At 36.8% G+C, this 20,239-nt stretch overlaps 1 protein-coding gene across 4 annotated transcripts in view; it reads left to right on the top strand.

The window, feature by feature from the left end:
- rptor (regulatory associated protein of MTOR, complex 1) overlaps positions 1-20,239 on the top strand; it is a 260,643-nt gene that overhangs the window by 188,811 nt on the left and 51,593 nt on the right. For all 4 annotated transcript variants that reach the window (XM_059560532.1, XM_059560531.1, XM_059560530.1 and 1 more), the window contains exons 20-22: positions 1,472-1,612; positions 1,878-2,033; positions 17,315-17,433. In XM_059560532.1, coding sequence (XP_059416515.1) covers positions 1,472-1,612; positions 1,878-2,033; positions 17,315-17,433 — 416 coding nt within the window. The remainder of the gene's footprint in view (positions 1-1,471; positions 1,613-1,877; positions 2,034-17,314; positions 17,434-20,239) is intronic.

Here is a 20,239-nt window from a genome sequence, read left to right as displayed (position 1 = left end):
TTTTAGCACAGCGGGGCACAGATGACAACTCTCGCGTCCGGTGTAGACACAGACAGTGACTGCTTTATTTACAAATAAGTTATATAAGAAAAAAAGAAAACTTAACCAGCGGCATAACGAGATGGAAATATAGACTAGAAAATATATTTCCACTTGCTCTGTCCTCCGTCCATGACACTGACTCACTGCGGAGCTGCCAGTTTGAATCTGAACAGCTCTTAATGCTGAGTGGATGGTTAGATGCATGATGGGCTAGTATAAACAAATAAAATAATAATAATAATAAAATAAAGGTCTTTCCAGCATTAAGGTTATAACATTACAGTTTTTTATCATCTTGTCTCAGTTATAAATTTATAACTATATTAAAACTTTTGAAAAATGTCTTTGTCATTTGAATATTGATTTTAAAATCACCCAGCACTAAAAGCAAGTAAAGAAGGCTCCCTTTAAAATCACTTAAGTTGTCAGTTAATAAAGCTCTTTTTTACAGCGTGTGCATTTTGTTGATTATAATGAGAGAACTTGAGTTTAATCGTGAGGACGGTTTATTAATCCTTCCATTCTTTAGAGTTTCAAAGTTTTAGCTAAATCGTGCAGGTTTAATTTATTCGTTTCTTTTTTTAGGCTAATTAGGCCTAAATAATGTGAACGAAATTATACAGTGCTTCACTTTAAACATGCAACAATTTCTTAATCAGTTTACTGACAAATGTCTTTTTCCCAAGAAGTTATCTGTCAAAATAAAATACATGTAATGAATAACAAAAACGCATGTTGTTTTATTAAAGGAATTTTGAAATATTAATTAAAATATAGGCATAATATATGAAAATATTGACATTGCATATTAATCCATGTAGCCTACATCCTAAAATAGGCTACCACTTTTAATGCTCCGATGCAAAGTAAACCACAATTTCATTTGAATAATATAACACATAATTCATATAATATAGATAATACTGCACACCTTTTAAATGTATCAAATCTAAAATATGGTTTAATACCATGTAGCTTAGAGAAAATATACGCACAGGCTTGACATTTATCCTGCTTGAATTCATTCTAAGAAATGCACATAACTTCATTAGTACCAAACCTTCATCTGTGAATATTACATATTAAATATATTAAATATTTTAAATATTTTAACTATAGTGTTTTTCTTTCATTTTCCGTGACTGAAGCCGTCAAATGTAACACATCAGCGAGGCAAAACTGACGTCTATTTGTGAAAATGTGCTTTGATGTGCTTGTTTGATAACTTGTGGTTAAAGCGCCACTCAGCGGTCAAAAACTGCAAATGCACTTTACAGATGCCGCGGCAGCAGTACGTGCGGCGGTAAAAAGGGCCTTTGGACTGTCCACCTACTGTATACTGCACCAATGCATAATCTGTCTATCTCTCTGTCTGTCTATCTATTCTTGATTTGTATATATATGTGTGTGTGTGTGTGTGTGTGTGTAGAGACAGGAAATGTTACTCCAGGTAGGGACAGTCCTGCCATCCCTCGTTTACGTTCAGTGAACTCCTATACAAATCTAAGAGCTGCCACCACTGCTCGAACCCTCAATAAGAGTCTTCAGAATCTCAATCTCAACGAGGAGGGTGAGTCAAACTTGACTACATCACTAAGCCTGAAATCTGTTACGAAATGTTAAACTTTTTAAAACTCTTTATACCTTTCATAACAGTGTATAAAGTCATTTATTGCAATAAAATCATGCTGCTAATTATAGACATTTAATAAGTCCCTTTCATATGCAAAAAAAAAATCTAATAAAAATTCCTTATATTGTAATATAAGATTTTGGTCATATTGCCGATCTCTATTCCTACCAATGCTATTATATATTTATTATATGTGTTCTAGGTGGTCCGGCAGCATTCTCTCCAGGGAACCTGAGCACCAGCAGCAGTGCCAGCAGTACTCTGGGCAGTCCCGATAATGATGAATACCTCCTCTCCTTTGAAACCATCGACAAGATGAGGAGAGTCAGCTCATACTCTTCCTTGAATTCTCTCATTGGTAAGATTCCCTGTTTCAGCATCAAGCATAGACAAGACCATTAGCTTCCTTTGAAAATGTCTCTCTGAAAAGACCAAATGCCTTTTTAAGGACTTTAGCCAAAAGACAAAGATTAACTGTATTTGTAGTTCAGTTTTTATTTTATAGGAATTTTTTTCTTTAGATCAGCACTTGACTTCTTGGGAATGTTTGGAGTTCTGATTGTTGGTTGGTAAAGTACTCTTAAGAGAAGAAACATTAATGTGCAAGGCAGAATCAAAAAATCATGTAATTTGTGCACAAGAGTTTTATTAACTAAACACTAACGCAATTAGTCTAACAATCAAACAAGCATAATATACACAATCACTCATACAGGGGAAAGGGCAAATGAGATTTGATGGATGATACCATCAGGAAAACCAGAGAATGAAGCTATGAAATACTTTTTATGTGCATAATGTGTCTGTTTTTGAGATACTTGTGTTAAAGTTCCCATTCTCCGTGATCCCATGTTTTAAACTTTAGTTAGTGTGTAATGTTGTTGTTAGAATATAAATAATATCTGTACAATTATAAAGCTCAAAGTTCAATGCCAAGCGAGATATTTTATTTAACAGAATTCACCTACATCAAACGGCCAGTTTGGACTACATCCCTCTACTTCCTTCATTAATGAAGTCACTAGAACAGTTTTTTGACTAACCTCGGCCCACAGGAATACACAAAAAGGGGGCATGGTCTTGTTGCGCTCCCACTGAGAAGAGGAAGAGTTGCGTTTGTGGAGTGTGTTTGTCACTATGTCGTCAAAACGCTGTTATTTTCATCTTGCAGTCCAATGACCTTTGTTTGGCCTTCCCAGGGACGCTGTACTTAAAGATCAATGGTTACAATTTATGTTTTTACTCGGTTCCCGAAAATTATAATTCACATGTAAAACTATGTGCAGCACATTAAGATGAGGACAGCTTCCTCAATCTCAATAAGTTTAATGCCGGATTCGCACAAAGATTATTCTTGAAAGATGGAGCAGTTCCCTCTTTCTCTGGAGAAGGCATTGTTTATGGACCCCAACTGGTAAGTGTATTTCATTATTTAAGTTGGTGCATTTAACAGTTTCCGTAACTAATTACACAAAGGGCAACGTTGTTTAGCTTTGTTAACTAGATGGTAGGTGTAATGATAAAACCTTCGTAATCATCGGGAAGAAGGAGGCGGGAACCGGCAGACAATCAACTGATATTTAATAATGACAAAATAAATACAAAACAGCGCGTCAGCCCCTCACGGATGCCTGACGCGCACAAATAAAAAGCAAAACACAAACTAAAAACCCAGGCCTTGTCCTCTCTTGTCCTTCACTGTCGTCGCTCCAGTTTTATATCCTTCCATCTCCTGCGTGGGACTCGAGACCGGTGGGTCGAACAGGTGTCGTTCATCTCCAATCACTCCACCGCCCTGGCTCCTGTTCCCACATCTCTCGGCCCCGCCCCACTCGTCACAGTAGGGCTGTGCAAAAAATCAAATGCGATTTTCATGCGCATCTCGTCAGTAAAGGCGCTCCTGTGATTAGAAGTGCGTCCAAGTCAGGATTGCCAGGTTTTCAAAACAAATCCTGCCCACTTGCTTCTCAAAACTAGTCCAAAACTAGCCCAATCTTGTTTCCAGGAGGGCAACATGTGCTAAGCTGATGCCGAATCACAACACAAGGAACCGCTGGCACAATCAGAACTCATTACGTATTTCTAAAGGAGGGACTTTATAGAACAAGGAAGTCATCAGCCCGTTTTTATGATAGTGAAAGAACGGGACCTTTAAGAGCTGCTTTTCTGCATTCCTGGGAGCCATAAATTAGTGTTATCAGATTGGTTGCTATGGAACCAGAGGCCTGTTCTGCATTTTTTGATGTGATAGTTGCATTTCGGGGGACCCCTTGGTTTGATACTATTTGTTAAATATAACAAATAGTTGTGTGTCTGATTGGTCCAAATGCTACAAAACTTAACACTGGACTGCAAGCAACTTGGGCTATGAGCTTCTCCACCCTTCCTCCAGACTCTAGGACCTTGGTTTCCAAATGAAATACAAAACTTGCTCTCATCTGAAAAGAGGACTTTGGACAACTGGGCAACAGTCCAGTTCTTCTTCTCCTTAGCCCAGGTAAGGCAGGTAACACATTTTTTGCTTTAGAATTCTTTTGGCTATTTTTAGGGCTTTTTCAGCATGCCCATTTCCTTGTAGGTGATGTGGGCTGGAGGTTATGTGTTTGAAATCTAGCTCACAAGCCAGTTCTTTGAACTCCGGACTGGTGAATTGTGGTCCATTGTCACTGACCGCCTCCTCAGCTTTACCAAAGCAGGCAAAGGTGGCTTTCAGTTTTCTCACTACCTGTGTACTGGTAGTTGTGGGCATGTGTAATACCTCTAGAAAATGTGAGTAGTAGTCTGAAATGACAAGGTAGGTCTGTTTATGTTCACACAGATCAATTCCAATCCTCTTCCATGGACTTTCGGGAAGTGGTGTGGAAATTAGTGGTTCTCTGGGCTGAGCTCTTCTCATTTCTTGGCAGAGAGTCCTTTTATCTCCTGCAAAGCTGCTTGTTGGGCTGGACCTCACATGTCCATGTTGATTTGACTCTCAGCAAATCGTAGAGCGGCCATCCCACATCTGCTAAGTTGGGGATTTACTTTCCCAGGTAATTGATCATCCCGAGAACTCTTTTTTTTTTTTTACCCCTGGGAGTTATCAGGTGGAGGCAGTTTGTTAAAAGCCGATGCCTTGGCCGGGTCCGGCCGTACCCCGTCCACACTGATTTCATGGCCCAGGAAGTGTAGCTTCTCTTGCCTCATCCTACATTCCCCTGTGTTTAACCTCAGGCCAGCTAATTGTAATCGTTCCATCACTAACTGTAGCCATTGATCATGCTCCTTCATGTCCCTTCCGTGGATGATAATGTCATCCATGTAAATATCCCATTCCTCCAGGCCTTCTAGAGTTTCCATCATTTTCCTTTTGGAATTTCAGGAGCAAGGGAAATTCCAAAGGGAAGACATTTGAAACAGTACCTGGTGAATGGAGTAATTAAAGTTGTCAGTCTTTGACTGTCTTTATTCAGCAGTATTTGACAGGACCCTGCAGCTGTATCCAGTGTGGAGAACACTCTTACGCCATTCAGTTTAGCTGTGATCTCCTCTGCAGTAGGTAAAACAAACCTTTCTCTTTTGACAGCTTTATTTAACTTCCTGAGATCGACACACATACGCACCTGTCCGGACTTTTTAGGAGCTGGTACTATCGGTGCACACCACTCTGTGGACTCCGTTACTTTCTCTATGATGCCCCCGGGTTCAATCCTGTTCAGTTCCTCCTTCACAGGTGTCATGAGGGGGATTGTAACCCTGCGCACAGCATATACTGCATAGGGCTGTGCATTTTCTTGTAATGCGATCTTCACTGGCTTTTAGTAAGCCAACCTCCATTACAGCACTGTGCACCTCCAGGATTCTCTTCACCAGCCACATCTGCTCAGCTACTGTTCGACCAAGTAGGTCTCTCCCCTGATAACATACACTTTGAATGAGTACCGGTTATTTTTTTTTAACTCCGTGTGTGCTGTAAACTGACCGATACAGTCCAGACGGCCACCTGGACTACTCAGTACAGTCTTAGAAGCGAGCAGTTTTTTCTCAGGCTTGAGCATTCTAAATGCTTCTTCAGTTATAATGCACACATCAGCACCGGTGTCTATTTTAAAGCTAACCGGTGTACTGCCAATCTCTAGTTGTACAGTCCATTCATTGCATGAAGTTGTGCTATTAACTGAACCCAGAAAGTGGTAATTAAACTCTTCACAGTCTCTTACTTCACTCACCACTTTGCTCTTGCACATCTTTTCCCATTTTCCTACATCTGTTGCATGAAGATTTCAATGCTGGACAGTCAGATTTTTTTGTGCATTGCTTTTCCACATCTGCCGCATATTTTCTCTTTTGAGAAAATGGCCCTGGAGCGTTTTGCTTCCGATGTGTGTATCGTTTATGTGCTACCTCTTGAATAGGGCACGCAGCAGCTTCTCCTTGCACGCTAACTTGTGCTTTCACTTCCTCCGATTGGCAGGTTTCTTGCACCGTCATCTCGAGTGTGAGATTTGAAATTAATTGCAACTTGTGTGACAGCTCCTTTTCCTGAATTCCAACTAAGATTCGGTCCCTAATGTGTTCCTCACGAGCGGCCAAAAACTTGCAATGCTCTGACATTTCATAAAGGGAGCAGATAAAAGATTCCGCTTTCTCTCCTGGATGTTGAACGTGCTAATAGAAGCATGCTCTTTCATGTATTACATTGCGCTTTGGTATGAAATATGAATTAAACTTGCTGAACACCAGTTCGTATTTCTCGTCATCTCCCTCCTCGTCGAAGGTGAATGAGCTGAAAATATTCTCTGCAAAAACAAAAGTGTTGCGTTCAGTGTAATTAAAAAAAGAATACAATAAAAACACGATTGAACTTTCCACTGAGAATTAGACTATACACTTCAAGGTTTGCATAAAGAATCAGCACAGTTTTACCTGTTTATTATACATTTGCATGTAGAGTGTTTGTGTTCCATGTGCAGTTTGATGTGGGATACAAAATCATATTTTTTTTTCATTTTTGTGACAGTTTTCCTTTTGTAGATATTGCTAAAAATCGCATATCTTGCCATTTTTCTGATGCTACTTAAAGCGGTCAAAGACCACTTATAAGTAGTAGTAATAATAATAATATTTTTTCTCTCAAAGAGCCATGAGATCAGATATCATATCAGATGAATGTGTAATATGACACATTTGCTTTGAACTAGATTTATTGTAGCATCAGTTTGAATATTTGATGGTACCCTTTAGACAGCTGTTGATAAGTAACTCTGGAATTACATGTCAACTAGAAGTCAATGGAGTATTAGTATGTCTGCTACTGTAAACTTATGCTAACACTTTATTTTGATGGTCAACCAACAGAAACTGACTATAAGTGTCTTTGCAAGTACGGCATTTTTTTCAGTTGGGGTATTAAGCTCACATAAATTAATTAACATAAACCCCACAGGAAACACTCAAATAACACTCAGCATCTAACCACTCACAAGCTGTAGTAAGATACTGTGAAGATTTTAAATAATGTCAAGATATGATACAGTCCATTATATTGTAAATGAAGTAGATTTAATATGGTGTTCATTGTGTGTTATAAATAATCATACTCCTAAATTTATAACCACAAACACGTAATTATTGTGGTGCATTATAATTGTAGTTATGATTATTCATGAGTTGATATAACATATTATAATTTTTTTTTATATATATTTAATGTATTATGCATTCATTATAATGCCTTAGGAAATACCCTTATAATGTATTATAAATACTGGCTTCATAGAAAGTGTTACCAGAACTTTGTCACTCACACCACAAAATAAAGCAAAGCAACACTGCATGTAATATTGTATATAATCCTATATGACTCTTTCTTTCACACAAATGACAGAAAAACAATTTAGCTTTTATTCCATAAAAGGAACTGAATGTCTTGAGTTTACAAATAAATAAAAAAATCATAACACACTGCTCAAACAATCATCCTGAAATGTTTTTTTTTTTGTCTATGCCTGCTCTACTAGTTTAAAACATTTATGAGAAACACTCTCTGTATGAAAGAGCATGCAGTTCACACCTTACTGTATTTTCACCCCCACAATGAAGCTCACTGAACTGCCTAATTCTTCCCTCTTAATGGAATTATACAAATGTGAATTCAATTACACTGTTGGATATTATTTGTTGCTTAGTGTAAAATGGACATGCATGGTAATTATATCAAAATGTAAGCAAAACAATTATAGTGTATCATAAATCAGTGTGTTTAGAACTACAGAATACAGTAATCTGAGCTGAAATATTTATATAAGGAAATATTTTTATCTGAATATTCATTATCAGAGTTTCAATTATCAATGCACACTTGATTCAGAAGCTTCACAACATCAAAAAAAAAAAAAAATGCAGGGCCTGTTCAGTGGTTCAAACACAGGATATTGCACTGCTGCTATTCATGTGCTGTTGGTGTCGTGTAGCTACTGTACATTGCACAGTTCCTGCAATGTAATGCAATTACTGTGAAATGTGCAAAAATGAATGGGCACTGATGGGTCTGATGATGTTCCAGACAAATTAATTTATGCATATATTTCCTTATTGCAACATTTATAGTGCATCCAGTAAAGGGAATTATCCCGCAATGTATATGGTTGCCATGACAACTTAGGTTACATCAGAGATGGTGGAAAGAATAGAGACTCGCATCCAGATTTCAGTAAATTATTAATGTCAGCTTTTATTTGGCTTCAAAGCACAACTTCTCATTCATCATTGATTGTTTCTCATTGCACTGAATTGGAGACTGAACAGCGTCTCAAAACACCCAACTGCTGCATATATAACATATGATAACCAAACTACAACTCTTAGTTGGAGTTGGTTTACATGCTAGTAAAGTTTTGAAGGATGACAATTGTTATTAAGATAAAGATTATTACAGTGTCTCATACATAGGAACAAGTCTGTTTTTATTAATGTGCAAACAAGCGATTTTTGTTCCCTTCTTTTTTAAATAGCTCTTAAATCTAATTCATGCTTATATACATTAAAATGTGGTGCATTTAAACGTGCCACAATAGATTTGGTGATTTTGCCAATTGTTGTTAGTGTTCTTGTGAATCTGAGAGCTCATCAGTGCCATTCATTTTCATGATACTGAAAAAAGCAGCTTGTGCATTTAGCAAAAATTCTTCTTTCTTTTTTTGCAAGTAAGAGTTTGGTTTGCTTACAGAGGTTTGTTATGTTAATAATACTTTTTTTCTCTTTTGGTATAATTTCTTCTGCATGTTTGATTTTACATGCTTTCTACAACCCGAATTCCGGAAAAGTTGGGACGTTTTTTAAATTTTAATAAAATGAAAACTAAAGGAATTTCAAATCACATGAGCCAATATTTTATTCACAATAGAACATAGATAATGTAGCAAATGTTTAAACTGAGAAATTTTACACTTTTATCCACTTAATTAGCTCATTTAAAATTTAATGCCTGCTACAGGTCTCAAAAAAGTTGGCACGGGGGCAACAAATGGCTAAAAAAGCAAGCAGTTTTGAAAAGATTCAGCTGGGAGAACATCTAGTGATTAATTAAGTTAATTGATATAAGGTCTGTAACATGATTAGCTATAAAAGCTTTGTCTTAGAGAAGCAGAGTCTCTCAGAAGTAAAGATGGGCAGAGGCTCTCCAATCTGTGAAAGACTGCGTAAAAAAATTGTGGAAAACTTTAAAAACAATGTTCCTCAACGTCAAATTGCAAAGGCTTTGCAAATCTCATCATCTACAGTGCATAACATCATCAAAAGATTCAGAGAAACTGGAGAAATCTCTGTGCGTAAGGGACAAGGCCGGAGACCTTTATTGGATGCCCGTGGTCTTCGGGCTCTCAGACGACACTGCATCACTCATCGGCATGATTGTGTCAATGACATTACTAAATGGGCCCAGGAATACTTTCAGAAACCACTGTCGGTAAACACAATCCGCCGTGCCATCAGCAGATGCCAACTAAAGCTCTATCATGCAAAAAGGAAGCCATATGTGAACATGGTCCAGAAGCGCCGTCGTGTCCTGTGGGCCAAGGCTCATTTAAAATGGACTATTTCAAAGTGGAATAGTGTTTTATGGTCAGACGAGTCCAAATTTGACATTCTTGTTGGAAATCACGGACGCCGTGTCCTCCGGGCTAAAGAGGAGGGAGACCTTCCAGCATGTTATCAGCGTTCGGTTCAAAAGCCAGCATCTCTGATGGTATGGGGGTGCATAAGTGCATACGGTATGGGCAGCTTGCAGGTTTTGGAAGGCTCTGTGAATGCTGAAAGGTATATAAAGGTTTTAGAGCAACATATGCTTCCCTCCAAACAACGTCTATTTCAGGGAAGGCCTTGTTTATTTCAGCAGGACAATGCAAAACCACATACTGCAGCTATAACAACAGCACGGCTTCATCGTAGAAGAGTCTGGGTGCTAACCTGGCCTGCCTGCAGTCCAGATCTTTAACCTATAGAGAACATTTGGCGCATCATTAAACGAAAAATACATCAAAGACGACCACGAACTCTTCAGCAGCTGGAAATCTATATAAGGCAAGAATGGGACCAAATTCCAACAGCAAAACTCCAGCAACTCATAGCCTCAATGCCCAGACGTCTTCAAACTGTTTTGAAAAGAAAAGGAGATGCTACACCATGGTAAACATGCCCCGTCCCAACTATTTTGAGACCTGTAGCAGAAATCAAAATTGAAATGAGCTCATTTTGTGCATAAAATTGTAAACTTTCTCAGTTTAAACATTTGCTATGTTATCTATGTTCTATTGTGAATAAAATATTGGCTCATGTGATTTGAAAGTCTTTTAGGTTTCATTTTATTGAAATTTAAAAAACGTCCCAACTTTTCCGGAATTCGGGTTGTTATGTGAATTATTGGGAAACGCACAGCCTGAGGATAAATAATGACTGAATTTACATTTTTATGTGAACTGATACAGTTTGTATATGTACTGAACTCAAACTGAATGCTGTTGGATGCATGCTTGGAATTTGTATCTATGAAAATTCAGAAGGAATGCCAAGAATCTGACATAAATGGAAATGGTTCTTTGATCTCTTTCTTTTATGGCCTCTCCAGGCAGAGATGATAAATGGTTATATCAAGAGACTAGAAAACGCAAAATACCTCTGCAGCAGAATTATGCTCAATTTATTATAATCTTATTTCAATATATAGATCCTCTAAATTGTACTAAATTAGTCTCATCAATCAAACCTTCTGTAAAAGGTCTTTCATACTCTCTTTTCTTGTCCTTCTCTTTCTCGCTCACTGTTTCTTATCTGGCATTTATATTTTGCTTTGGTCAGACTCTTGGCTTCAGTTTAATATCCCTCATATTGTTACTTCTGTCATTGAATGAGGTGAGAATTCAATGAGAATGAGGCTTTGTTCCAAAAATCCAGTGAGCTGCCAACTGCATACAGACAACTGACTTATATGTCAGCATCCTAACTGAAATGGTGCATCATAAGTGATTACTTGGTACACTGTATATAGACAGCAGTTCTGTGCATCATACAACTGGATCTACTCACATCAAATGCATGATAGACTAATGAATGTGCATTAGTGCATTTGTGATGCAATAGCTACACGTCTAATCAGCATTAAACCCAAATCATCAACATTTTCACAAATTTCTACTTCTAAAAACATTTCAATCTGCACATTCAGGCTGTGTCATCTCGGTCTTTAAATCCATTTAACTTCTATCTCATTCAGTCTTGACATATTTTCTCAACTCCACTTTTTCTATCTTTTGTGGCTCTTGTCATTGTTTTTTCTCTGTTATCAGCAACACACACATCCTTTTTAGTTTTCTTCATATTCTCTTTAAGTCGTCACCTCTTCACATTGCTCAGTATCATCAGTGCAGTCTACACCAGCACCTTACAAAACCTCTTCATTTCATCTTTCTCCTCTGACCACCTATCAACCCGTCCTCTCTTTATTTCCTCCTCCTCATTCCGTTTTTATATAATCTGTGACTAATTCATTTAAAGTATAAAGCCATTTCTACAGTCCTTACTTAACCTTCAGGAGTGACTGTGCTTTGCATACAAAAATCAGTAGTCAGGCGAAGCTATTGAGTGCTAACACAGCAGAGTCCAGGGTTCAAAGCACCTTTAGTTATCATGGTTACTGATGGATTCTGGGTGTCTTTTATAGCATGTGTTTACTGTAAGTGAAGTTGCAGAGTATTTGACAGCAATGTATAAAATATTTTGACTAGAGGTGCCATATAAATATTAATATAGTATAGTTCAGTACATAATATTTTATAGAAATAACTAAGGAGTATAAATATCTAATTGTGTTGTTTGTTTGTTTGTTCTTTTGTAATATTGGAGAAATATTTACAATTAAAGATGATACACTAGAAGATTACATTTGGGGAAAATATTTATCTGATCCCTGCTGTTTACCAACTTACAAAGAAATACAGGGTATGTCATTTGATTTTTATGGTATGTTTATTTTAACATATAGAGACAGAATACCAACCAAAAAAATAATAAAAAATACTTATATAAAGGTTAGAAATTGATATGCATTTCAGTGAGTGAAATAAGTATTTGATTCCCAAGCATAACTTGACTTCGTACTTGGTGCGAAAACCCTTGTTTTCAAGCACAGAGGTAAGAGTTTTTTTGTAGTTGGTAACAGTTGGATTTTGATCCACTCCTCTTTACAAATCCTCTCTAAGTCCTTAAGGTTTCTTGGCTGTCATTTTTTGCAACTCAAAGTTTCACCTCCCTCCACAGATTTTCTATAGGATTGAGGTCTGGAGACTGGCTAGGCCACTACATGACCTTAATGAGCTTCTTCTTGAGCCACTCCCTTGATGCCTTGGTGGTACATTTCGGGTCATTGTCATGATGGAAGACCTATCCATGACCCATCTTCAATGTTCTGGCTGAGGGAAGGAGGTTCTCATCAAAGATTATACAGTACTTGGCCTTGTTCATTTGCCCCTCAATGTGGTGAAGTCGTCCTGTACTCGCAGAAAAAGAGCCTCAAAGCATATTGCTTCCACCTCCGCGCTTGACTGTAGGGATGGTGTTCTTAGAGTCATAGTCAGCATTTCTCTCCTTCCAAACACAAAGAGTCAAGTTTTCTCTAAATCATTTAGATGTTCTCTGATGAACTTTAAATGGGCCTGTACATGTGCCTACTTGAGCAGGGGGACCGTGTGGGTTTGGATTTCAGTCCATTGTGACGTAGTGTGTTACCAATGTTTTGCTTGGTGACTGTGGTCCCAACTGCCTTAAGATCATTAACAAGCTCGTTCTGTGTAGTTTGGGGCTGATCCTTCACCTTTCTCATGACCATCCTTACCCGATGAGAAAAGATCTTGCCCGGAGCACCAGACCAAGGTCAGTTGATGGTTGTTTTGTATTTCTTCCATTTCCAAATAATCGCACCAACAGTTGTTTCCTTCTCACCAAGCTTCTTGCTGATGGTCTTGTAGCCCATTCAAGCCTTGTGCAGATCTACAATCATGTCTCTTACATCCTTTGACAGCTCTTTGGTCATGCCCATAGTGATGGGAGAGGTTGAAATGGAATATACAGATTGTGTTGACACGAACACAATGAGCTGGCATTAGGAGTAAAGTGGCAGGTCAAATCTGTGTTCTACATGGGCACATAACCAATCTCTGGGAGCCAGAATTCTTGCTGGTTGATTGGGGATTAAATACTTATTTCACTCACTGAAATGCAAATCAATTTCTAACCTTTATATAATGTTTTTTTTCTGGATTTTTGGGTTAATAGTCTGTCTCTATACGTTAAAATAAACCTACAATAAGAATTACAGAACTTTAATTTCTTTGTAAGTGGGCAAACAAAATCACCAGTGGATCAAATAAATATGTTTGCCACGTTAGCAGTCTTTAATCCACAGAACACTTCCACACAGAAATCCACACAATAGGTGCTTTAATAAACACACATACATAAACGGTAGACCTGACAAACACAGGCAGAGGCATAGACTTAAAGGGTTAGTTCACACAAAATGAAAATTAGCCCATAAATTACTCATCCTCAAGTCATCCTAGATGTTTATGACTTTCTTCTTTCAGACGAATCCAGTTGGAGTTATTTAAAAAATTGCCTTTGATCTTTCAAGCTGTTTAATGCCACTCAGCGGATGTTGCATGCATCAGTCCAAATAAGGTTTCCCACGTCAGGTACTTTTTGTGTATGTTGCCATGATGTTCACGTACATAACAACACTGTAACACGGTGTAACCTTGCTCTCACTTGAAATGCGTCCTCACATTAATTCCTTGAATTTGAGGGTATTGGACCTGGAAAGTCCTTGAAAGTTAACCAAGGTGAGGGAACTCTCATCTTGTATATTGTGATTGCAATGCACACATTTGTTTCAATCTGTCATTTCTATTTTAAATGATTTGTGTTGGGTTAAGTGTGTTATATGGACTTCATATTGTATTTGTGGTATATTAGTATTTTGCCTTGAAGTTAATGTTTTTTTTTTTTTTTTTTGCCAAAATAATCTAAAACTAGTTTTGTAATGTTTGGTCAGCACGTATTAGTCATCCTCAATGATTGGGATTTTTTTCTGAGAAAATATTGATATGCAAGTAATTGTGACTATAATCAATCAATCAGCATATAATTTAGTTAATTTCAAAGCAACTGATGAATGTTTAAAGGGGTCATATGATGCAATTTCAAGTTTTCCTTTCTCTATGGAGTGTTACAAACTGATTGTGCATAGATTAGATCCCTGAAGTTGCAAAGACTAAAGTCGCAAAATGAAAGATTTTCTTGATCAAAGTTAAGAATGCCACACCCCCTAAAACAGCTCATTCAAACACATCCTCACATGTGTACATCACTATGTGGAAATATTTGCGTAATGCCGCCCAAATGTTCATGCAAAGAAAGAAAGTGTGGTTTCAGTAACTGCGGTAAGTGTTGAAGCAGCCATGTCAAGAAGATGCTGTGTTCTTCTAGGCTAAGCAAAAGCACTTTATTTGGCCCTCCGAAAGTAGATGCATTTAGGAATCTTTAAGATTACTTACAAGTTACAAAAGAACAGCAAAGCCTTTCATGGAAGACCGTTTCATGAACCTAGAAGAGTAGGTAATTCTGACTTTTCATGACAATCTGGTGCTTCTGAATCAGCTACTGTAAGTATGTTTTGCTATTATTTTAAGTATTTGCTATTGACTGTTCAAATGCTGAGTTTTGCACGTGTGTGTGTGTGTGTGTGTGTGTGTGTGTGTGTGTGTGTGTGTCTGTATGTTTGTTTGTTTGTTTTTTTGTGTGTGTGTGTGTTTGTGCACGTCTGAGAGAGAGAGAGACAGGATCACCCATATCACAGTGGAGTTAGCTGTTTTAACTGTCTGTGGCTTGTGTACTACAAACACATATGAGCTTAATCACTGTGTCTGTCACGCGACTCTGTTTCCCTTTCAGGCTTGAACTGATGGTAAAACTAAGGACATTATTAACTGTCTTTGCATTCATTTTAAAAGATGAAGCTCACGATCATGGAAAGGGGCATTACATTTCTGACGAGTGTTTGAGGTGTTCAGCCAATAACAGTGCATTGGGTCAGTTGGCCAATCAGAGGAGACTGCGCTTGTCGGAAGGAGGGACTTTGTAGAAAATGACGCGTTTGAGAGAGGCAGGACATAGAGGACCTACAATAATGTACAGTGTTTGAAAAATAATGTTTTTTTTTTACATTAAAGCATGTCAACATTCTGTAAGACCTAATACACAAAATAATAATCTTTTAAAAAAGCATCTTATGACCCCTTTAAGTGTTGATACAGATCTTTATTGTAGTGTAGTCTTTTAAATTCCAACTTGGAATTTAATGGTCAATTGAGTGCAGATGCATGGAAAATGAGCAAGAGCTTTTAACGTTCCCTGGAGAATTATGTTAAGCACTAGAATAATATCATAGTACACTGATCTGCTATGGTTAGGAAAATATTTTGTCAGTGCTCTTAATTTCTAAAATTCTAATGGGTCCATTTCTTAGTGTTTTCTGAAGCTGTGGCAGGTTTTAACAGCACAGCACTGCAGTCCTGATGAATATTTCATGACCATCTGTAGAGAATTTTGGCTCTGCTTACATTGGCCAATAAAAATCCAGAGCCCCGTCTTTTCCCTTATTATACTCTATCTGCAGATTATTCAACATTTGTTGATTTCTCTTTTCTGCAAAATATTGTTTTTAATAATTTTTTTTAAATAAATACATTTATTTATTTAGTATTACTACTCATTTTTGTTAAAATCGCTTAAGATTAGCATTTAGGTGAAGTGAGTCTCAGAGTGAGGGTCAGAAGACTGGTTATTAGCTTTCAAATCATTGAACATCTGCTCTCCATAACTGCTGTTATTGTGTGGATAAGGAAAAGTGCACGAAGAGAGAGCAAGTTAGAGGAGGTGTCTCTGGAGATTGTTCATGAAGCTCTTTGGATTGTGCATCTGTTAAGATGGCAGACACACTGTGCATGCAAATGATGAGGGGCTCCAATCTCACACAGCACCATAGAGAAAGCACACACTATTTCTGCATCACAAATGCGCTCATCTGCCTAGTGGGCTCTTGATGTTCACAGTCACCTGAAATACAAGCTCCAGCACAGCTATGCTCATCCAGTGGATAGGATAGTGACGTTAACACACACACACTTATTGGCAGATGCACCCAGTCTCATAATGAGGTGTGAATGGCTCCACAATATAACTGAAGGAATGTGTCTTAATCACCTGAATGGTGCAGAGCAGGATGAACTAGTGACAGAAATGAGGGGTGGCATGCTGTAGATGATGACAGAATTAAATTGCATGAGAACTGAGCGAAAAAACACAAAAGACTGATAATGTCAGCTGCGGTTGCTGGTTCACTCCAGGGACAGGTGTGAAAATGTCAGATTGAAATCCACTGGTTCCCACAGCTGGTTGCTGCTTATAAAAACACATAATTTCCGGAGCAGTCAATGACATCCTGATAACAGTAATGACAGCTTCTAATAAAAGATGGATGAGAGCTGCTTAATTAATATTGTGTAAATCGATAGTTGTTTTTATTGGTACAGTGAGGTGAAGTAATTAGTGACCTTAATGATTGCACAGGATATTCAGTTTAATCTGTTTCTTTTCTTGGATGTATCGACAAAATCATAAACAGTTGACCTTAATCTGTCCTGTAAAAACTGGTATGACTGAATAAAACAGATGGCTTCAGTATTTGTTTATTCCCTGTAAAATTTTTATTGATACTGCTGTATTGAAAGTACCATAATACTGTTATGTTTTCTTAATGTGTTATTTATGGCAATACCATGGTATTCTTTTAAATACAATTTAAATGTCATTGTATATAAAAATCTTAATCATTCAGTTCCATATAAAAGTAGTACTGTATTTTGATAGTGTCACTTCACCCAGGTTCCCAGCAGTACCTTTTTGAAAGGAATGTCTATAGGGAGGATCTGAACTTCAATTTAAATCTCTAGTCGTGTTTCCACAGAAATCTTCATTGAATGAACCGCATCATTCCTTCATTTAAAATGAAAATAACAAAATGTGTTAAAATGTGATTTCTCTTTTCAGGAGTGTCTTTTAACAGTGTATATACTCAGATTTGGAGGGTGTTACTGCATCTTGCAGCTGATCCATTTCCCGATGTCTCTGACTTGGCCATGAAGGTTCTCAACAGCATTGCATACAAGGTACAGTCCTGGGAGCCTACTTACATATGCCCCATTTCACTGTGCTCACATATTTATATCTGCTATTTCTGCTTGTTTCTATATATTTTTATATTTAGTGTTGTTTAATTTGTTTAAAGTGTTTCAGATCCAGGACATTTTGTGCTGCAAGTATTGTAGTATAGAATATTATTAGTGTGAAAATTTTCTTAAAGAAATATTCCGGGTTCAGCAAGAATAATATAACATAGGATTCAGTCATATAAATAATACAGCACACCTGTTGAATGGGTAAAAATCTAAAATGCAGTGTAGAACTGTTTTGCATAAAATAAAACTTATGCACAGACTCAGTCTTGACATTTACTAAGCTGCTTGAATTCTTTCTAAATAACAAATGCACATTAGTTCACAAGTACTATAGCTGCTTCTGTGAATATGAATTATTTTAACAGCGTCTTTCTTAGATTAGATCTGGTCCACTGGCAAGGCAAAGCTAACTGCTACTTGCAAAAATACACTTTGAAATGTTAACCTGATAACTTGTCGAAGTCTGTGGTTAAAGTGCCACTTAGCGGTCAATAGCTGCAAATGCATTTTGTAATTGTGGTACCCATGCCAGTAAAACGCTCATAATGGTTGAGTACCGATGTTAAAATTTGATAAAAAAATTTTAAGATAACTTTGTATTTGATCTTAATGATGCTCTTAGGATTGCATACTTGGCTTTGCATGAAAGGCTGTGAAGGAAGGGTTGTGCAGAATGCACTTATATACAGATAGTTTGGGAGTGTTTTTAAGAATGTTCACACTTCTCTATTCTATGTAATGGAAGTGGATGAATGCAATGAAATTGATAAAGGAAGCCCTTGTAGTTCTAATCATAAATATAATTCTGCATGTGAATGTTAAATTTTGTGTGCCATATGCATCAGACATTCAGCCAACGGTCAGTGGGAATTAGGGCTGGACGATTATGGCCTAAAATCAAAACCTCGATTAATTGAACATTTTACCTCGATTACGATTAATGAACGATTATTTTGTTTCTGTTTTTTTTTTTTTTGCCCTCATAGTTCACTGACAAGGTTTGTACTGTAAATATAATTGACTATTAAAGGTCTGACATCATAGCTCACTATCAGCAGTTATTTTATCTATGTTCGTAATATTTCTTACAAGGGTTGGGTATCATTTGAATTTTATCGATTCCAATTCTGCTTATCGATTCCGATTCTTATCGATTCCTATTTTCGATTCCAATAAGATAAAAAATCCAATATAAAAAAATAAAATTTTTTCAAACATTTAGATGTCAAACATGTATTGTCTTTTTACAAAGCATTCAGTTTCAGCTGAATAACATGAGCAAAAATCAGCAGCCTACAAAACACTGCAAGAGGAATTTTGCCCGTGTTTAGTATAAATAAAAAATGTACTTGACAAATATAGGCCTAATATTTGAGAAAATTTGACATTTTGCAAATAGATCCATTTATGTAGCCCCTTGCTCACTAAAATTGGCTACTACTTTTAATGCTCAGATGAAAAGTAAATTCCCATTTCTTTAGGATAATATAACACATAAGTCATATTATATAAATAATTCAGCACACCTGTTAAATTTTTAAATCTAAAATATGGTGTGATAATGTGTAGCTTAGAGAAAATATAAGCACAAGCTCATAGCTTTGACATTTATCCTGCTTGAATTTGTTCTAAGAAAAAAAAAACTAGAAATTATAAATCGTTCAGGCATTTTTTTTTTTTTTTTTTTTTTTAACTAGGACCAATTTCATTCTATTTAGGACAGTAGTGTATTCAAATAATATTTTGTAGCTTTAATGATCTAGGATCTGATTTTTCATGTTTATACTTCAAGTATATATAAACTTGTTTTACATGAATTATTTACAGTGTGCAAACAGAGTGTTTAATGGTACTCCAGCCCTGTGCCACTGTGATACCTGTGCTTTTATACTTTTACATTATTTATTGGATTAATACAACAAATACAACAGATTTTGATTTAGAGGAAAAACATGACAGCAGCAACTATGAAATGCTGTATTTGTGCAAACTACATGAAATAAAAAGTAACATTTTAGGGCATCAAAGATATGCTCATAACGCATGGCTTTTCTAAAAGATAAGCATCCTAAGTACCAAAATGCATTGTGACAAACTAGGTGAAAAAAAATCTAATAAATCAAGTATAAATGCGCTTACCCTTATTTATTTTTTTATTATTATTATTTTTTTTAAGATTAAGAAAATGTGCAATAAAAATGAATCATTATAAATAATATTTAATTAATGTGAAGCTTTATTTTTTTAAGTATCATGCTGCTAGCTTATCAACATTGTTGCAAACTCTATTGAATCCAATTTTAAGTTGTTGCTTGTAAGGACTTCAACATCAGAACATATGGAAGTTTTGCTTTGACACTTTTTGTTATGAGGATGCAGGAAATGAACCCAATTGCAGACAGTGGTCACAGCAACACAGTTTATTGTACAAATAACAGGAAAAACAAAGCCCACGAGGGGGCAAAACAAGGGCAAGACTGACGAGAGAAGACAAAACTAGACTAACACTAACAAACTACACTATAACAAAAACAGGATCAAACTTCTACTTAGACAAGACTTTCAATAGATTTACTCACGGACAGATCTCACATAGATTAACACGCAATGTTAGACAATGTACCGACACAGGACAGAGAACCTGAGGGGATTAAATGGGGAGCAAACTAATCAGGAACAGGTGACACAGGTGAAAGCAACAATCTAATGATTACAAGATGACAAGGGGGCGGGGTAA

The sequence above is a fragment of the Carassius carassius genome, chromosome 10 (assembly GCF_963082965.1).
Source record: "Carassius carassius chromosome 10, fCarCar2.1, whole genome shotgun sequence".
In the NCBI taxonomy this organism is placed as follows: Eukaryota; Metazoa; Chordata; class Actinopteri; order Cypriniformes; family Cyprinidae; genus Carassius; species Carassius carassius.
The sequence above is the reverse complement of the archived record's forward strand: the minus strand, read 5'-3'. Positions and strand labels throughout refer to the sequence as shown.